The 18,703-nt window shown below is 31.8% G+C and overlaps 2 protein-coding genes across 2 annotated transcripts in view; one reads left to right on the top strand and one right to left on the bottom strand.

The window, feature by feature from the left end:
• LOC143192983 (nose resistant to fluoxetine protein 6) overlaps positions 1 to 17,600 on the top strand; it is a 47,194-nt gene extending 29,594 nt beyond the window's left edge. The window contains exons 3-12 of the mRNA XM_076398879.1: positions 5,056 to 5,276; positions 15,346 to 15,551; positions 15,627 to 15,700; positions 15,756 to 15,940; positions 15,993 to 16,182; positions 16,243 to 16,382; positions 16,452 to 16,645; positions 16,704 to 16,830; positions 16,881 to 17,070; positions 17,136 to 17,600. Of these exons, the coding sequence (XP_076254994.1) occupies positions 5,056 to 5,276; positions 15,346 to 15,551; positions 15,627 to 15,700; positions 15,756 to 15,940; positions 15,993 to 16,182; positions 16,243 to 16,382; positions 16,452 to 16,645; positions 16,704 to 16,830; positions 16,881 to 17,070; positions 17,136 to 17,425 (1,817 nt within the window). The 3' untranslated portion in view covers positions 17,426 to 17,600. The remainder of the gene's footprint in view (positions 1 to 5,055; positions 5,277 to 15,345; positions 15,552 to 15,626; positions 15,701 to 15,755; positions 15,941 to 15,992; positions 16,183 to 16,242; positions 16,383 to 16,451; positions 16,646 to 16,703; positions 16,831 to 16,880; positions 17,071 to 17,135) is intronic.
• Positions 17,601 to 17,698: 98 nt separating this feature from the next.
• Positions 17,699 to 18,618, bottom strand: mRpS26 (mitochondrial ribosomal protein S26). The gene is made up of 3 exons (XM_076398887.1): positions 18,405 to 18,618; positions 18,096 to 18,343; positions 17,699 to 18,035 (listed from the first exon to the last, which is right to left on the bottom strand). The coding sequence occupies exons 1-3, from the start codon at positions 18,548 to 18,550 to the stop codon at positions 17,776 to 17,778; spliced, it is 654 nt and encodes a 217-aa protein (XP_076255002.1). The 5' UTR covers positions 18,551 to 18,618; the 3' UTR covers positions 17,699 to 17,775.
• Positions 18,619 to 18,703: the final 85 nt, after the last annotated feature.

Consider the following 18,703-nt stretch of genomic DNA (forward strand, 5'->3'; position numbering starts at 1 on the left):
ATATTCTGTTTATTTGATCCAGGTCTACTTTTGTTAGCAAATTTAATTATTTCAAAGTATCACTGTACACTGTTCTTACATCTTAACAAAATGCTGTCTAATTTATTCTACTCTGATTCTCTGAACTTCACATTCTTGGACATTGTTTTAAATAAATGTCTAATTGTTTGTCTAATCTGTTACCAGTTACTACAGTTCTTGCTACAATTCTTGATGGATAAACCTCATTAATGACTTGACTACTTCCAACACAACAAAAATCATTTTCTTCTCTGTTCTTGTTATAATTAAATTTTGGCATATGTTGATACCTTCTCGGTGTCGTTGAAATTGATGTGTGCACATTTGGCAGCTAAAATTCCCACTATAAATAAAATTGATGCTGTTTGGAATTTATAACTTCTAAAAATGTAACCTTACATTCTGCATTTACCCTTGTTCTTCCATATTTTAAATCCAATGTATGTTAGACCACCAAGAATGACACAACAATTTAATTATTATTACTATAGAATTATTAACATCTAAAGTCTAAATATTCTAGATTTTTTTGTTGTTTTGATCTGATCGATCATACCGAACGACTCGAAAAGAATGGACCGCCATTAGAAAAGAAAGACAATATAATTTATTATTTTCTATGGATTATTATATGCAGAAGATGCGCGTCGGCCAAATCCGGAGATGTTGTGGAGTAATATATCTTGGATATATAGCCCGTCCAATAAAAGAGTGAACTCACGGTATCGGAATTGACGTCAAAACGTCGTAATGTTGCTGCACAACTCTAAGTTTTAGTTCATTTTGGCTTTAACGTACGACAAAATTCTAATCTAAATGAAATTATGAAGCAAAAGTGACGTTTTCAAATATAATTTATTTTAACATTATAGTACATCTAATGCGTATATTATTGAAGAACTTAAACTACAGTTAATTATACAGTCACAATAGTTTCTAAGTTAGGTTTGTGTTTTATTATAATTATATAGAACTATTTTACATACCACCTCTTTAAGAGCTAATTCTTAGACCAGAGCAAAAACTTATTGTTTCATTTCTTCTTGGTAGTCGCCCTTAGACTTGCAGGAAAGCTCTAATTCTGCACCAGGAATAAACCATTTCTGCTTCCAGCATAAAGAACAATATATCTGCTATGAATCATTAATAAATAATATGACTATGTTATTTTAACGTTTACCTTTTTAACTTCATCAATTTTTGTTGCCTTTATACTATTTTTGCCATTATCTTACCTTGAATGATCCAATGTTTCATTTTAAAATATTCTTGTTTTATCTAAATAAACAAATTGAAACAAAAGGTCTTCTTCTGCATTCCTCTTCATTCCTCCTTCCTTCTGCATATCTCCAAGTTTTCTATATTCATAGACTTTCGAGGCTAACAGTTTCCCCTGAAACAATTGTATAAAAGAGATTTTATCTCTAATAGAGCAAATATCAAGGTGATCTTGATTCTTCACCTGTCGTATGAGGACAGTTTCATTTCGGTAAATCCAAGATTATATTGTTTTTCATTTTTTGAGATAATTTAGTCGCAGTGTCCATATTTATATTCAGTGCAGCTGTAACGCCCTAAAAAATATTTGCAATTAAAACCACAGCAACTTAGAATTTTACAGTATCGATACTTAGATATCTTCATTAGAGACACAGTCTGTCTCTGAATAATAGCTTTGACATTTTGAATCATAGTAATAATAGCAGCGATTTGAAATTTATTAAAACAAGCAAAGCGCCAAAATGACTTTTGCCAGTTTATAACCTGTAATTATTATTACTAAAGTTTTGAAGAATTTTGCCGACATTTGACAACCGGGCGACTTTTGTAAGCTGATTCTTAACTAGAATAAAATAAGAAGGAAAATATTTTCTGATTTTAAAACGACTTTACAAATTGCAAAAATTGCAATAGGCAATACATTCGACATCTTGATGACGCTAGTTCACTGTTATTTTGAATAATCTATATAATATAACATATAGATTTTGAACGGTTTAAATTTCTGTAAAATCTATTAATTTAAAAAATTAAGAAAGCAGTCGAAGAAGCAGAACTATTATTTACACTTTTTTTGACACAACTCTTTGGAATTCGTTTTATTGGATCAATAAGTATTGGATTTATTTACTACATTAAAATAATTTCACTGATTTTTTATGTAAACTTGTCTTGCTTAAATTTTTACGTTAGACTCATGATATTCCAAGTCAAAGATTTCGAAATTAAATGGTTGAACTGTTCTGGTATTTTTAATCATCAATCAAACCATTCCACCCTTCATTAACCGAGAGAGTGATAGAAGTACAAGCATCTCTTTAGGCAGTATGAACATTGAAGTTGACGTTCAAAAAGTCGTGTTTGTTAATAATGGACAGTCCTGAAGTGGAGACGGTTCAGACTGTCTGGTGAGACTTGGGTCTCGGGACAAGAAGGTAATAACTAGTATAAACAAGTGCTTGTAAGTAAATAAAGGTTCTAAAATATAGCAAGGAAATGATTTTTTAAGATAAACAACTGATATTTGTACCTGGATTGCCTTAAACTAGTCAATAAATAAGATTTTTTACCTATTAGCTATAGGTAAATTATCCATCCAGTTTAAATAAAACATGGTGGAGAACGTTGAATAAAAGTTCGAATTGTTACATCCATACTATTCACGAGTTAACTAGAGTTAATTTTTCCTCTCTATTCGCATATCTTGAAAAAAGCAAGCATGGAATTCTACTCTCAGTTTATTACACTTGTTTTCTATAATTAGTATTATCTTTAAAAATAATTTTAAAAGGTTTGTGTCAGAAGCCCTAATGGAAGAAATGTTTTTCTTCGTCTAAAATAAACGTGCTATTTTTGAGAAAATAAACATATTTTACGCAATACTACAACCCTGACTTTGTTAGTTAACAAAATGGCCTTAGCCTTCATTAGTACAATGTCGCATCGGAAAACCCACAGTTGCTTGATGTCTGATGTTCTATAATAAGACCATGTTTCATTAACAGAACATTGTTATGAACCGACATCATCAATTTTTAAAATTGCGTTTTAGCGTCACCAAAAGTTCTTTGCTATGATTGTAAGGAGTGTTATTACTTGTTATACTCGTAATTCAAATATTTAATATGTATCACTACTCTTTGGAAATCGTGTAAGGAGTGTTATTACTTGTTCTACTCGTAATTTAAATATTCAATATCTTTCACTAGGTAAAAAGGATAAAATTGTTTATTTTCTACGTTTTATTTATCCTGCCTATAGTTCTGTTTTAGAATATAAATCAATGATTTCTTTGCCCTTGTCTTAAAAGAAAGCTTTTAATTTAAATGCACAATATAATTAGCATTGCTATATAATTATTAAGAAACATCAGTTATAGTAATACTTGAGTAAATAATTCATAAATAGTTTATATTGCGTGTAATAAATTCTTAAATATCTTTAAGTTAATTTTATAGAGATAGAACTCTTAAGTCGAATAAAACTCATATAAATGATGTATGGGACCTATGTATGATGTGAAGCAAAGCATTTCGATTTATTGTTTAGAAAATAATAAAAGTAAACTCCAGATTGTCATACAATTCTGTAGTTTTGAGCGCAGTCTAAACCATCTGGGTTTTTTTTTTTCGTTTTCTAGATTGACCAGCTAGAACCAAGTGGTCTTCAGCTGACGTCGCTTCAGGTTCGGGATATATTTGTTTTGCGGGCGACAGAGACCCTGGGTTACGACTGGGACTGCCGTAGTTTATTTACTACCGGGGTTTGTGGACGGGTAGGGATTTTATTAAGATATTATCGTGTGCTAAGGTGTCTATGGAGAACCTCACACTGAGCATGTTTATTTAAAATTATTTTATTAAATTTTTCACAAACGGGATGCCTGGTTCGAAGTGTGTGTTGACGTTCCTCATAAACCATGGGGCTCTGAGTAACGCACGGACTTTTTGGATTGGAACACTTGTAGCAGTTGAAGTTGTCTCTCCGAGACATACCTGTACCACAGCTATGCTCCATTGAGACAGATTGAACGGACTAGCATTTTATGCAGAGTCGCTTTCTGTGGTATTGGGAGGTTGCTTTTTCTGCAGAGTAGAGGAAATAATAGGCTGTACACGCCATTGCCTTTGCAAATGGCGTGCTGGATTTGGGCAAACCATTGAAATCTGCGGTCGAACTGGAGACCGAGGTATGAGACTTTCCGAAGCCAAGGGATAGGGACTTTATCGATTTGGAGGCGATAGGCGCGAAACTCCTCCTTGCGGTGGAACAGAATAGCCTGAGTTTTACTCGGGTTAATCTGAAGCCGGCAGAATTTGTACCACGCTATCGCTTGGTTATATAATATAAATATTAATATGATCGAAACCTGCTGGAACACGGTCGTAAATTTATGTTTGGGATTGTTTAATATTTGTGATTGTCCTAGATAAAAGCGCAAAATCCGACAAGGAAAATGATCCCAGTCACTCCAGTAACCAGGCTTGGGACCGGATGCCTTCTGGGATGATTTCTAGGTTGGTCACTCGCCAGTCGGTAGGCTTAATGCCGAGGACCGAGGTTTGTTACCCACGTTAAAGTGTAGATCTATCCAGATAAACGCTCGTTGGTAAAAGGAGACTTCAAAATATATATAAAAAAAGTATATTTGTACTATTGAAATAAAATATTTCTAAAATATTTTAACATAATTCTTTTAAATTAAATAGCAGTATACTAATACAATTAAAATAGTAATAATATTGATCGGATATTTATAAAACAGTCATACACATTCATTGGTCACTTTTATTATCGATTTTATTGGCTAGTATTTCTGAAATATATTAGTGATTACCGATTATATATTCCATTCAACTATAAGAAAACACTAAATCAACGCTATTGATTTTCTTGTCGTATTAAAATACGCACATCACGTGCAGCCCAAACTATTAAATCGGAGTGACGAAAGTGCCACGTAATTATTGACCTGTTTGCGAGAATATGTGAAATTACAATGGACCTAAATAACGTAACGACGTTGTCTTTCAGTGTACGATTCGTCTGGCAAGATTCCATCGGGAATACTCAACGGCAATATCAATCAGCTGGGAGATTTCGACATGTGCTTGGGAGCGATATCGGAAGACAGGACGGTCCAGGGACAGTACTGTTTGGCGTCTATGGAAATCAGCGTACCACGAAGTCCGTATCTTGCAGGGCTACACAAGCTGATCCAGAGCCATTATCACTTTAAAAGTAAATTAGAGGACGTAAGTATAATTTCTATTGTAGTCTTCAATTAGTTTCTTCAATTAGTTTGTATATCTTCAGATTGTCAGCCAAATAATCATCTATCAAATAGGCTATATGACCATCTTATGAATATTCTACGTATTTACTTTACCCGGAATAAAAGTAATTTAAGCAGAAATGATGAATTTGAAAGGAATATTGACGTTTGAAATAGTGAAGGTTTTAAATGCGCGCTAAAACACTTTAAATCTGCTCGTGATATAACAGGTCAATTGAAAAGTCCCCGGTCTGACACATAGATGGCGCTACTAGAATTAAATCCATATGTTTTTTTAGTTAGCCCTAACCCTCCAAAGATGCTTGTACAAAATTGACAGCTGTTGGATCATTAGTTTGCGAATTATAGCATTTTGACTGAAGCAACTTTTGTTATTGGGAAAAAAATTGATAAAAAGGAATTTCGCGTGTTGTTAAAATATTGCTTTTTGAAGGGAAACAATACAGTTGAAGCAAAACTTGGCTTGATGCCGAGTTTCCGGACAATGCCCCAGGAAATTCAACCATCAAAAATTGGTATGCTAAGTTTAGACGTGATTTTGAATGACTGTAAATTGAAATTGAATGAAATAGCAGACACTCTGAAGATATTAACTGAACGTGTACATTATATCATCCACGAATATTTGGATATGAGAAAGCTCTATGCTAAGTGGACGCTGCGCGAGCTCACTTTTGACCAAAAACAACGACGAGTTGATAATTCGGAGCAGTGTTTGAAGATGATCAAGCGTAATAAACCGGAGTTTTTGCGTCGATGTGTGACAATGGATGAAACATGGCTCCATCATTTCACTTGAAGAAAATGAACGTGCTGCTTCACCAAGACAATGCATGGTCTAAATATATATGCCTAGTTTTGTTATCCTACTAAGAAAACCTTTCAGTCCATTGGCCCATTGAACAATTAGCGTGATTATTTAAAAAAATCAATATTATATTTTTTGTTTGCGATATTTTTTAAATGTATTCTGAAATGTTGTTTGGTCAAATGTTTAAGGTGCATCAATTATTATGCATGTTTCTTCTTTCTAATGTTTACGCAGTTCTATTACGTTAAGAATGCCAAAATGATGAGACGTGATTAGATTTTCTAAAACAAAAGTCATTATTTCATTAGATGGCACAATATTACCTTAAAGTTGATAAACTCATGAATATGTCATCGATCGCTATATAGATCGTTACAGTTCCATTACATTTACAGCTATTATACGTTATCATTTTAGTGTCCGTCAAAGCAAAGTGACACGAACCAATTAAATATCTAGATATAGATATAGACCATCTAGAGACTTCAGAAGATGAGGTCGCGGAAAACCACCATCACAGATATTATTCGAAAATCCGTTTAAGCGCTCCCCAGATAAGTGGAAACCTTCACAAAAAAGTAATATTTTAATCTGAAACAGAGTAACTAAAATCATCTAGAGCTGATGTAGTCTTGATTAAGAACATATTCATATCACAAAAGGAATATTAATTAGCGAAATATAAAAATTATTGGTTATGTGTAATATATGGCCTACTTTTTATAATGTGTCTAAATTTAAATATTTTATATTGATTTAACAGTTAGATCGCCAAACCCATTTCTATTTTGGCAACATAAAGAAGATAAAAGCCTAATATATATTCAAAATTATGCGTCCATATTCGAAAATATTCATATACGTTATTCATCAACGTTAATATTTGTTAATATTAATTCAGTCAGTTCAACGAACAATTTATAGTTAATAGATGGATGCTACGACTGATCTTTGATTAAACGATGATTCATTTGCAAATCTAATAGGAAAAAATATCAATATATAATATACCATTGTAGAGGTCAATGTCAATTAGTTTCTAATATTTTCGTCCTGTTTTGGGTTATTTTCAAGGTCTCTTTATCACTGTTTAAAGAATGGTTAACACAATATTTCGAAACTATAAATGTCGTAAAAGATTCAAATCATCGTATTTTGAAATAGCAGATACGAGATATACAAGGGATAGACAAACTAATATGAACACCATGCAAAATAGTACATATTATTGCATGTTGGCAGAACTGCTTTCGTGGAAATAATTCGATCCGTATAATACATACAATAGTCCATTTTAGATGCCAAATTTTTTACCTTATATTTCACTTTATAGCACGCTTTGTTTTGTGATGATAAGAACAAGCGATAAGTGAAATGTGTGTTCTCCCTCACTTCGAAAGAAGAAAAAATGGTGATGTTCGGTTAGCGGGAACGCCTATGACGAAAACTGCTGTAATACTTAAGGCTTCACGAACAGTGGCATCCACGGTAATCACAGCATACACAGAACATATAGAAATTAATCTGCGAAGAGGAATAATAGGCGAAACCCAATTGACAGCGACCGACAAATATTAAAAATGATTGTGGCCTGATACGATAAACTACCCTGGCAAAAGTGACAGTAGAACTCAACACGCACTTGAGTAATACTGTTTCGACAAAAACTGTACTGCAGGAGCTAATATTCATGGAAAGGTTGTGATTGCGAAATCCTTTATAAGGGAAGTCAACGATAAGCTGCAAAATAAGAAGTGCAAAATTCATAAAACCTGGTCACATAATAATTGGAATGGATTCTTCTATCGTCCTATAAGCCTGTTACCTGTGTAAAAGACTCAAAGTAATCACAGAAGAGAGAAATATTATTCCAGACCATCAATTTGGTAATAAACACGGGACAACAGAACAAAGATAGAGATTAGTCAGCCAAATTAACAAAAACTTAAATGATAAAAAATATTGCTCTGCTGCATTTCTCGATATATCTCAAGCCTTCGAAAAGGTGCACATACGCACTTTCAACTATTGAAATCATACCTCACAGGGAGACATTATATTGTGAAACAGGATGACGAATACACTGACCTACATCCAATATATTCAGGTATTCCCCAGGTCAGTGTTCTTGGTCCATTGTTATATCTATTGTATATAGCTGACCTACCGACCTCAATAAACACTAGTGTTGCAACATATGCTGACGAAACAGCGGTTTTATCATCACACGAGTATCGATACGTATATCAGCCACAAGAAACCGCCAACTTCATCTAAACAAAACCAAGTTGTGGTTCGTATCAAAGCAAATGAGACAAAATCTATCCATGTAACATTCACCCTTTGTAGAAGAACATGTCCCTCAGTAAAATTGAATAATCATGAACTTCCGCAAGCAGACAATGTTAAATATCTGAGAATGCATTTGGATCGACGTTTGACATGGAAAAAAACATATAGGGACAAAACACAAACAGCTTGGGCTTAAACTAAACCAAATGTATGGGCGTACATCTAAATTATTCTGAGATAACAAAATTTTACTGCATAAGTCAATACTTAGGCAAATCGAACATAGTTATCCTTCAGAATCCTCGAAGATCTCTATTACGTCCCCAACAAACTAATTCAGCGCGATATCCTCTTAGAGCCCATAACGAATGTAATTCGAAGTGTCAGTGCGAAGTGTTCTGAAAGACTGTTAGTGCAGGCCAATGCACTCGCCAAACAGTTAAATGTGTGCGATGTACACTGAAGTGCGTAGGCTCAAACGCAAACTACCATACGAACTAATTAATAGACATATAGAGTTAGATATAATAATCTCTAGGATAAGTTAGAGTAATCTTTAGAATAAGTTAGGATAGACTTTAGAATAAGATTTATATTTTAAGGTTGTACAGTATATCACCTTTTGACGCGATCTTCTACATGTCAGTATGGAAACAGAAATCATAAAATAATACTTAATGCCTAAGGGCAGATTGTTGAAGTTCTAAGAAATTAATAAAAGGTGATAATTGAAAAATATGGTATAATATGGTGTATTATCATTTACATTGTTTCATACAAATGGTCGGGTTTAGGTATGAAGAACACCAAAAGAAGCCTACGATACCAACTGATGGTCCTATCATTCACATCACTTCGCTTTCAAACATTGCCATACTCCAATATGATAATGCGTCCATACATATAGCCAAAAATTCTTGCCAATTGTCTTCGTTCTTTGGTTCAGTTAGTTTAGTTCTCGAAAAGCATTAGAATATCATCAAACATCATGTATGTCATGTCAACATAATTGAATTGTTATGGAGAGTTTTAAAGGTGTTTTAAAGATGTTTAAAGGTATGTTAGGTGTTCATATTATTTTATCCATCCTCTGTATAACACGTCAGATGCACCCGGTCTGATCTACAGACCGAATATCTAATAAGATAAGCGTATACGGTATTTCAAAAGTAACTACCAATTTTCGAAGGATGAATTGCCAATATCTCTTGTGTTAGAGATGTTAAATTCATCACCATAATGAAAAAAAATTGTTTCGACAAGATATTAGCAGAGAATTATTCTGATGCTAACGCTATTAGATCTGAAAAGTAATTCGTAACCTTATAAAAAATGTTTAATTTAAAATTAAATTGAAAAACGTTAGTTACTACTACATTTCTCATATTTGAAGCTTCTATTTAATTTCCTTTCATTCTTAAATACAATTCACCAATTTGCGCATATTTTGTAATCCGTATAAAAAGTTAACAACTTCTTCACAGCTAATGTGATATTGATTATTAATCATTGGGTTTCAACCAGTGCAATTTGTTTAAATTTTCTGTTGCGTCAATGTCTGCACTGATTAGGTGTTCTATTGTTTCAATTTGAAACTCCTGATATTTTGAATTCCACAAGTGGCCTCAGGCGCGATTGATTACATGCGATTTTTAAACCTTGACCGATGAAGTCGTAAGAAATGGAAGTACAGAATAAGAAATGGAAACCACAATAAAATTCTCGCATTGCCCTTACATCATTGAACATTAAACAAATCCAGGCCATAATCCAAGCACATTCTAACACTGTTGAATCAATGCCTTGGATTTCGCCATGTTGGCTGGTGCTATAAACGGTTTTGGAATACAGTGTGACTCTCCGGAATTATTTAATGATGCAAGTGCAAGAGTTTTCATTTTTCTATATGCAGCCGGCTTGGTTGGCGCAATAGTCAAGGCGACTATTGAGATATAGACGATAGTAGCCGATTCGAATCCTGCCTCCTGCTGAAATCCAGCATAGTCGTTTGTGTTTATGATTGTTTATAACTGTGATTGTCCAAATGGCAACAGTGTAAAACTCAAGAAAGAAAAATGATAAATAAATCGTCAGTAACAAGGCTAGGTAAGATCGGATGTTTTCTAGTATGATCTCTAAACTAGACACTCGGCAATTGATAAATTTAATGCCGAGGACCGAGGTTCGGAGCCCACGTTCTCTACCAGGTCTAATCCAGATAAACCCTAGTTCGAAGAAGGAAAGTAACATACACACTTTTCTAAAAAAAATTCCCAGCTAGTTCTGGCTCTGCTTGTATGTAAATTTATTATTAATATATAGATCACTTACTGGATTAGAATTAAATGCTTGAAGTTACGGATATTATATACAGATAGGGATGTTATATATGTTCTTATCGTGACGTAGATCATGAGGATAAATACACAATATGATTTAGACAATTAACCAATTTAACCATTTTCCCAGTTTAACATACCATCGAGATATTCCGAGGTATTTAGCTGATACTGCTTGAAGAATCGCGCATCAGTCAAGTGATATAAATAAGTCTTTGTCAATTCGCCGCAATGCAAAATTAACATGGACAGATTTGGAGCTATTAAGCTGTATTTTCCAGTCTCTAGTCCATTTTCAGATTTTGCTGAACGTTACTTTCTTTTCCTCGAATGCGTTTTCAAGAACCGCTGTTACTCTCTGCACATGGTCGATTGTCGAATTGTGATTCCAAAATCCAAACTGGAAATCTGGTATTTCTAAAAATGGTTTAATGCGTTTTAACAGCAGTTTCTCAAATACTTTTGATATCGCAGGTAGCAGCCGAAATGGGCCTGTAAGATCCAACGTGTTCTGCCTGTTTGTCAGGTTTTTAAGCATAATTACTCGAGCAATCTTAAGACATTTCAGAACATGGATCAGCCTCAAACAGGCATTGACTAGATAAGTCATGATTATTGGTTTTCGTTGCAGCTCTTTTAATAACCCGGATGAAATATCATCAATTCCAGGAGCCTTTTTAAGAGTGAGGTTGTTGTCAATTTCTGTGGCAAGTTCCATTGGAGAAATCAGATTTACAGCTACATCGGCCTGATAAACGGGATTTATAAAATATACGAATACGTTAGCTAAATGTTGTGCGAATAATTCAGCTTGTTCATCGTTTGTCGAACCCATTCATTTTGATCATTTTTAATAAGCGGTACTCTAATAAATGGACTTTTAAGTATTTAAGTTACTTTCCATAGCGAGTAATCTTTGTCCGCATCCGTGTTTAATTCACTTACAAATTTCTCGAAGCAACTTGTTTATATTCTTTAATTGTTTATATTCTTTAATCTTTTGATTTGTCTGATTACTAATTCTATTAAGTATTGTTTTGTCTACAGCATTTCTGGTTCTGTACCATACTGAATGCTTTTCGTCTTTCTTTTACCAATTCCCTAATTTATAAGGGGTAATTTACCTCATATTCTGATTTCTCTGTTGATGTTGGGTTAGCTTCTTTTGTAGCAGACCGAATTTATTCAATATTTAGGGTTTGCAGCTCAAGATGCTCTGTTTTGAGTTTTACGTTTAAACTTATTTGTTCCTTCATTATAAGTCTAAACGTGTCCCAGTTGGTAAATTTTTTAGTAATACTAGGCTTCATTGTTTTTTTTTCAGAATTGTCGCGTCTAGTGTTAATACTGGAGTGTGATCAGATGATAGTTTGCACAAGCTCTCGATTTGCATTTGATTTGATGAGATGCCTTTCGAAATGTAAAAATCTAGTAGGTCTGAATTTGATATAAATACCGATTTTGAAGACAAAGATGAGTTCAAACCTATTAACCTAATAGTTAAGTCTATTTGTCTAAAATTTTAGGATTTGGTACCTTAATTGAAATATTATTTATACACATCCTTAATTTATTTAATAGATAATTTGACTAGATTATAACCATTTTTATATAATATAATAAATTAATTATTAGAGGTCAATGTTAATTAGTTTGTAATTTATTCAAAGATTATTCCTTTGACTCGACAATGTTTAATGTTTGTTGTTGAATATTTGCTTATGAAATTAGGTAATTTAAGCTTCTTAGAAACTGTATATTGTAACTAAAAGTTCCTTTGACCCCAAATAATACTATTTCGAATTACTTACTCATCGTAATAACATAAATCCTTAATAAAATTAAAATGTATAACATGTAATGCCTTAGGTGTATTCGTAATAACATATCCAGTGCAACAAATAAAACAACAGGTGTAAAGTTCTGTGTGAAATTAAATTGTTACTTTGATGATTTATGTTTTCTTATAAAATTAATACTTTTGAAAAAATGTACTTACTATTTTACTGTGATAAAAATGTTTACTGCCAGAAGTGCCAAGAAGCTATATATCCAGAAAGAAGGAAAATAGATACTATCCGATCTGGCAGTAATTTACTCACATTAGTGTTATAGATTATAAACATTTATTTAGTAAATTTTGTTTAAAAATAGAAATCAAAAATTAAAATGATAAAAATCAATAACGTTACACCGGGAATTTGTGCCAAAACACCCTTAATGTCGAAAGTGATGTCATGAAAATGTTACTGAAACGTTTAAACATTAATTGAAGTTAGATGTGCTTCTTCGCCTGCTAGGATGGCCTGCTTTATATTTGTTGGTTTTTTACTTATGTTGACTATTTATGCAGTATTGATTCTTATAGATTAGATGAAAAGAAAAAAGCAAATCTTTGCCGCTGTCGCTAAATTTGACGTTTCTTGAGCTACAAGCTCCGACCAGGGGTGTGCAACTTCAATAGTAAGTAGTGGGGCAAAGTTTTGCTTAGTTCAATCATTGGTGGCACTGACAACGTGAATTTGATTGGTTAGTTTAAAATAGTTATGTAGAAACCTGTAAGGAAAATACTTTGCTTTGATTGGTCTGCCACTTCGCCTGATTACTTTGTGACGTCACATTTATTGGCCAATAGTATTTAAATGAAAATCAAATTTAATTTTTAAAATTAGTTTATTAAAATAAAATCCTATACAAATATACATAAGTGTAAATAATATAAATATATATAAACAAAAAGCAAAAAAAAACAATTATAAACTCTATTATAGGCAAAATTAAAATATCTATAATTCTTCTATAACGCCTTCCCATATATGTTTAGTGCCATCAGTTTTATGGGATCTATTATATATTGAAGGTAAACTTTAAATCGTTCCCTGTTGATATTAGATTAACTTAATTAAACCAAAAATACAATACCTCATAATTACTTTTAAAATTTGGTCTTGAAAATCATTATGGATTGGACAGTTGAAACACTAAACATTTATGTGTTTTTAAAGATATTTAGATTTTAGAGTATTTAATCTGTGGAACTACTTAAATAGAATATAGACAAATATTGCATGTTGTCTCTTTTTCAGAAGTTATGTTAAATAGCCTGAAATAAGACTAAAATACAATATTAGACTGTTGTTTTTCTCAGAGCAAAGTTCTCTGGAACTGAAAATATAGACTCAACTGGTGATTTAACAACCTCAAGTGGTACTAGATCTCCCGTTAAAAAAGAATATAAGTTATCTAACATGTTCATCTTCTTCACAATTTTCTCCGTGAGAATGATGTGAAAAAATTGAAGTGATGATGTGCCCTTTTAAAGATTTCTCGAACATATTAGGTGAAGAATGCTGTTTCTACCTCCATGACCTCTAATAGATCCAACAAAATTCTTTAAGCAATCTTATTTAAGATTTGTTAAACAAATGTAGTTATTTGTAAATTTAGACAAAAAATAGATTTCTTTAAGGTAATAAATCCCCTAAAAGTATTTTTAATTGATTGCACCGTAACAAATATTTTCTTAACAAGGCAATCAAATTTAAATATACAATAGCCCTTCTATAAAATTATTTAACATTGATTACAAAGTATTACAAAGTTAAAGTATTACAAATATTTTAGGGATATTTTACAATTAAAAGTAGTATTTATTACTACTAATTATCCAGTTATCTTAATTATTACCTTCTTGTAAGACTTCTTTATGTAGAGACATCACACTAACAGCATAGGAACAACTTGGTAGATTAATTGAATTTTATTACTACTAAGATCTTCATAAGTAGGTTTTGATTTTCTGTAAACAAACAATATATAAACAGACATGTAGTAGATTAATAATTTTATATGTACCTGATAAAAACAATGTTGGATATGTAATTACCCTAATACCTCTTCCTGAAGGAAGGGTAATTCTAAATTTTTCACTAACATGTCCGTGACAGATACCATAACGTTGATATATTTGCATTGTGGTTTATCCAGGTAACTTACTACTATTTACTTGATCAACCCATTTTTGGAAAGGAGCGAGATCATTCTTTGGGAAACGATGTCTAATTTCCGTAAGAGATTTTTACCCCGGTACACTACATCTTTTACTACACTGACGCATTGTCATCAATGTTTATATTATTACTCCATAATAATTAATGTAAAACAGAAAATATGTACAACGTAAAACGAAGATTTCTTGATCTAAACAAAAACCAAAACCTTCAAACAACAAACTTAAAATTTAAAATTAAAATTAAACTTAAAACTTAAAAAACTTTTTTCTGTGGCTCCGACATGCCATTTTCTTTCATAGATTGAATTGAATGAACCTAAATAGCAAACATTTTTTTTATTCCGAATAAGCAAAAATTTATAAAATATAAGTTAAAAACACAACTTATTAAAACTTTGATGAAAATTCACTATTTTTGCAATTATGAACAATAATTATTTTAATTAAAAGAGTCTTTTAACGTTTTTTACAATACTTTAATTAATAATCAAAACTTTAACGTTTACTATAATTTAAGCAGTTAAATATAAAACCTATAAAATATATAACATTGAATCAATTTATTTATTTGCAGCCCGGTCATAGGGTGCCGAGATTCTCAAGCATCAACTGGGCTCTTTGTGTTCCAAGTTCCTGTACGTCAAAGGATGTAGAACGAGGCCTAAAACACGTCACGAGACGCTTTCTGGGTAGTACCGAACTAGAAACACGTTATGAGGTAAATCCTGAAATGTGTCAAAGTGCAAACAAAGACGTACCGGTGTCTACAAACATAGCGTTGTGAGTATCAACCAATCACATTTACATTACACGTTCATCAATAAATATTGTTTTATAATGTTTCATCATTTCCAGAATTATTTTTGGCGCCATCCTATTCTTCGAACTATACGCGACGTTTTATGACTTCTTCGCTGTCGGTGAAAAAAGTAAGAACTCTAATTTACACTTATAGAATATCTTAATTCTACTGTATTATTTTAGACAAATGGGTTACGTGTTTCTCACTTAAAAGAAATTTTGGGTCATTAACGACGATTAAAAGATCACCAGGTGACGTTAAAATTATTCATGGAATCAGGATGCTAAACGCCATCCTTCTTATATTAGCTCATAAATCCATGGCCCTATTCTTCGTACCATATTCCAACAGGACAGAATTTGTAGAAGTAAATATAATAACTTTAGTGTTAGCTTAATACTAGCTTTTCTTTATTTCAGTATCTTGCTAGACCTTTCAGTGTTCTTGGAAGAGCAGCAAGCTTATATACCGACCCATTTATAATGATATCAGGGCTGCTGACATCATATTCATTAATTGGAAAATTAAATAAGAATGGTAACATTAATGTCATTCAAGAATACGTATCGAGAATTTGTCGAATAGTTCCTACATTTGCTGCACTTATAGGTAAAAAGTATATACTCACAATAATCCGTTGACATTGTTTATTAATATTGTAAATACTAGCCTTTTGTACCTTTATCTTGCCATGGATGAACGATGGACCTATGTGGAATATGGTAGTGACACATCACTCTAGCATTTGCAAACAATACTGGTGGAGAAATTTATTATTCATACATAATTATTTTGGGTTTAAAGATATGGTAGGTTTTCTTTCAAAAATATCCATTTATTACGAAACTGAACCACCAAACTTTTGATATCGTTTTTAGTGTTTAACTCACACACATCACCTTGGAATAGATACTCAGTTATTTTTCACATCACCATTCTTAGTTTATATTTTGTGGAAATGGCCACGAAAAGGATTTATTACATTAGCATCTTTAGCAACACTGTCAACAATAGCAAGATATTACGTGACATATACGATGAAATTAAATAATTATGTCCATTTTGGCACATCGTAAGTAGGATTAAACTTTTTCTTTTAAAAATAAAGAAATTATTTCAATTTTTCCTAGTGTCAAACAGTTATTTGAAACCGCAGATTATATGTATATCCTTCCTCCTCATAGAGCAACTGTATATATTATGGGAATAATTATGGGGTATTTACTAAGAAACTTCAAACACATTACATTCACAAAGGTATTAAAATAATACAGTTTATCAATTTTAAATAATTTAACATATTTTAGGTTCAACTTAGAATAGGAAATACAATTGCTGTATGTAGTTTTCTCATATCATATTTAGGTCCATCATTTATGAGTAAAATTGATTATATTTATAATCCAATTGATGCTGCTTTATATGCAGCTATATCACCTATATTATGGGTTGGTTCATTTTGTTGGATTATTTACACTTCCCAGCTAGGATATAAAGGTATGCCTGTTATCTGTTTTTGTCCTCAATTACATTTTTATTGATTAGAATCTTGGTAATTTTAGGAATTGCTGATTATATATTCTCGAATCCAGTTTGGACTTTGTGGACAAAAATTTCTTATACAGTATATCTTACACAATTTCCAATATTCTTTTACAATGTAGGAACAATTCGAGCACCACAAGAATTTGGATTTTTCTCAAAGACCATAAACATCGCTGAGACCCTATGGATCATAGCTTTATCAGCAGTATTAACACTAACATTTGAAATGCCCTTTCAAAATTTGAGAACATTGTATCTTAAAAATACTAGTGTTGATATTAAATCTGAAGAAAAGAAAATCCTGTGATATCAACAAACATAATTTAGATTTAATATTAATATTGCTTATTATGTCACAAGTTTAAATTAATTTATTTTTTTATTACAAAGATGAAACAATTCATCACTAAGTTACTGCCAAAAATTTTATACACATTGTAATAGTTGCCATGTAAATAAAATATAATTTATTTTACGGTAAAGTTAATTTTATTTATATTATCCCTTTAATACAGGTAGATTTTTAAAATATTTTATTATTGCTGATACTAGAAATATAAAATAATTATAAATTTCAATATAGTTTTCAAACAATTTTATTTCATACTATTAAGAAAGAAACACAGAATTGTAGAAATATTATTTTTTACATATATATCACTGTTTAATTGCAATCTTGGACTCTTCAGTTATTGGCCTATTTTCTCGTCCAATAATTTTTTCACCATTAGTATCAATGGCAAAATTGTAATCAACTTCATTTGTGATAGCCTGTTCAATGGCCAAATCAATATTTTCTGGTGTAATAAAATCTGAGGAAGCTATTTTCTCTTTCCTGACAATATCTTCAATTATCTCCAATTTTTCTTCTTCTTTAATAAGTTCTAACTCTATCCTATTCCTAGCATAATTCAATTCTAAAAATTGCAAATAACATAACATACTACAATTACCCCTTATTACATAAAGATAATTACCTTCTTCTAACTGCTCCGCCACTCTTTTTTCTCTAAGTATTTTCTGTTCTGCATTCCATTTATCATTTATAGCAGAACATCTCACAAAATCCTGTTTAAAAACCTTTAATATCTCCTCTGGATCTAGACTGCTTTGAAAGTATGTGCTGTATTTGTTGCTTAAATACCTTCTTAATGATTTCACAGCTGTATGATAATTGTTGTATATTCTTTTAATTTCCAAAGCCTCATCTTCAGGAATTGTAGTTCTAAAAATAAAATGTATCGCTAACACACAATATAAAAGGAAACCGAAACATTAAAATTTACCTTGCAGGTACACGGAATCGTTTGGTTCTTGCTATTGGAATCCACCTAGGTTTACGCCATCGTATAGTTTGTAAATTTGTGTAAGAACTATTAATACTATCTGTAGAAATATTTAATAGATTTATTTTTCGGGCCACATGAAACATTTCAAAAGTTTATTGTGTTAATTTTATCTATGGTTAATTAGGAATCAAATATTTAGGTTAGGTATATCCAGTTTATAGGCAACACCCCATACCTAATATTAGTGAGCATATTGTCTCTGATTTTGTTTAATATATTAAATTAAAAAAAGACGG

The sequence above is a fragment of the Rhynchophorus ferrugineus genome, unplaced genomic scaffold, assembly GCF_030347505.1.
Source record: "Rhynchophorus ferrugineus isolate W39M unplaced genomic scaffold, kcgeb_rfMv2 rfM3, whole genome shotgun sequence".
Taxonomy (NCBI): domain Eukaryota; kingdom Metazoa; phylum Arthropoda; class Insecta; order Coleoptera; family Curculionidae; genus Rhynchophorus; species Rhynchophorus ferrugineus.

Coding starts and splice junctions, on each gene's coding strand:
- mRpS26 (XM_076398887.1), bottom strand. CDS start 18,550: ATGTTTCATGTGGCCCGAAAAATAAATCTATTAAATATTTCTACAGAT. Junction 18,344..18,404: donor CGATTCCGTGTACCTGCAAG/GTAAATTTTAAT, acceptor TTTTATTTTTAG/AACTACAATTCCTGAAGATG. Junction 18,036..18,095: donor GGCGGAGCAGTTAGAAGAAG/GTAATTATCTTT, acceptor TGCAATTTTTAG/AATTGAATTATGCTAGGAAT.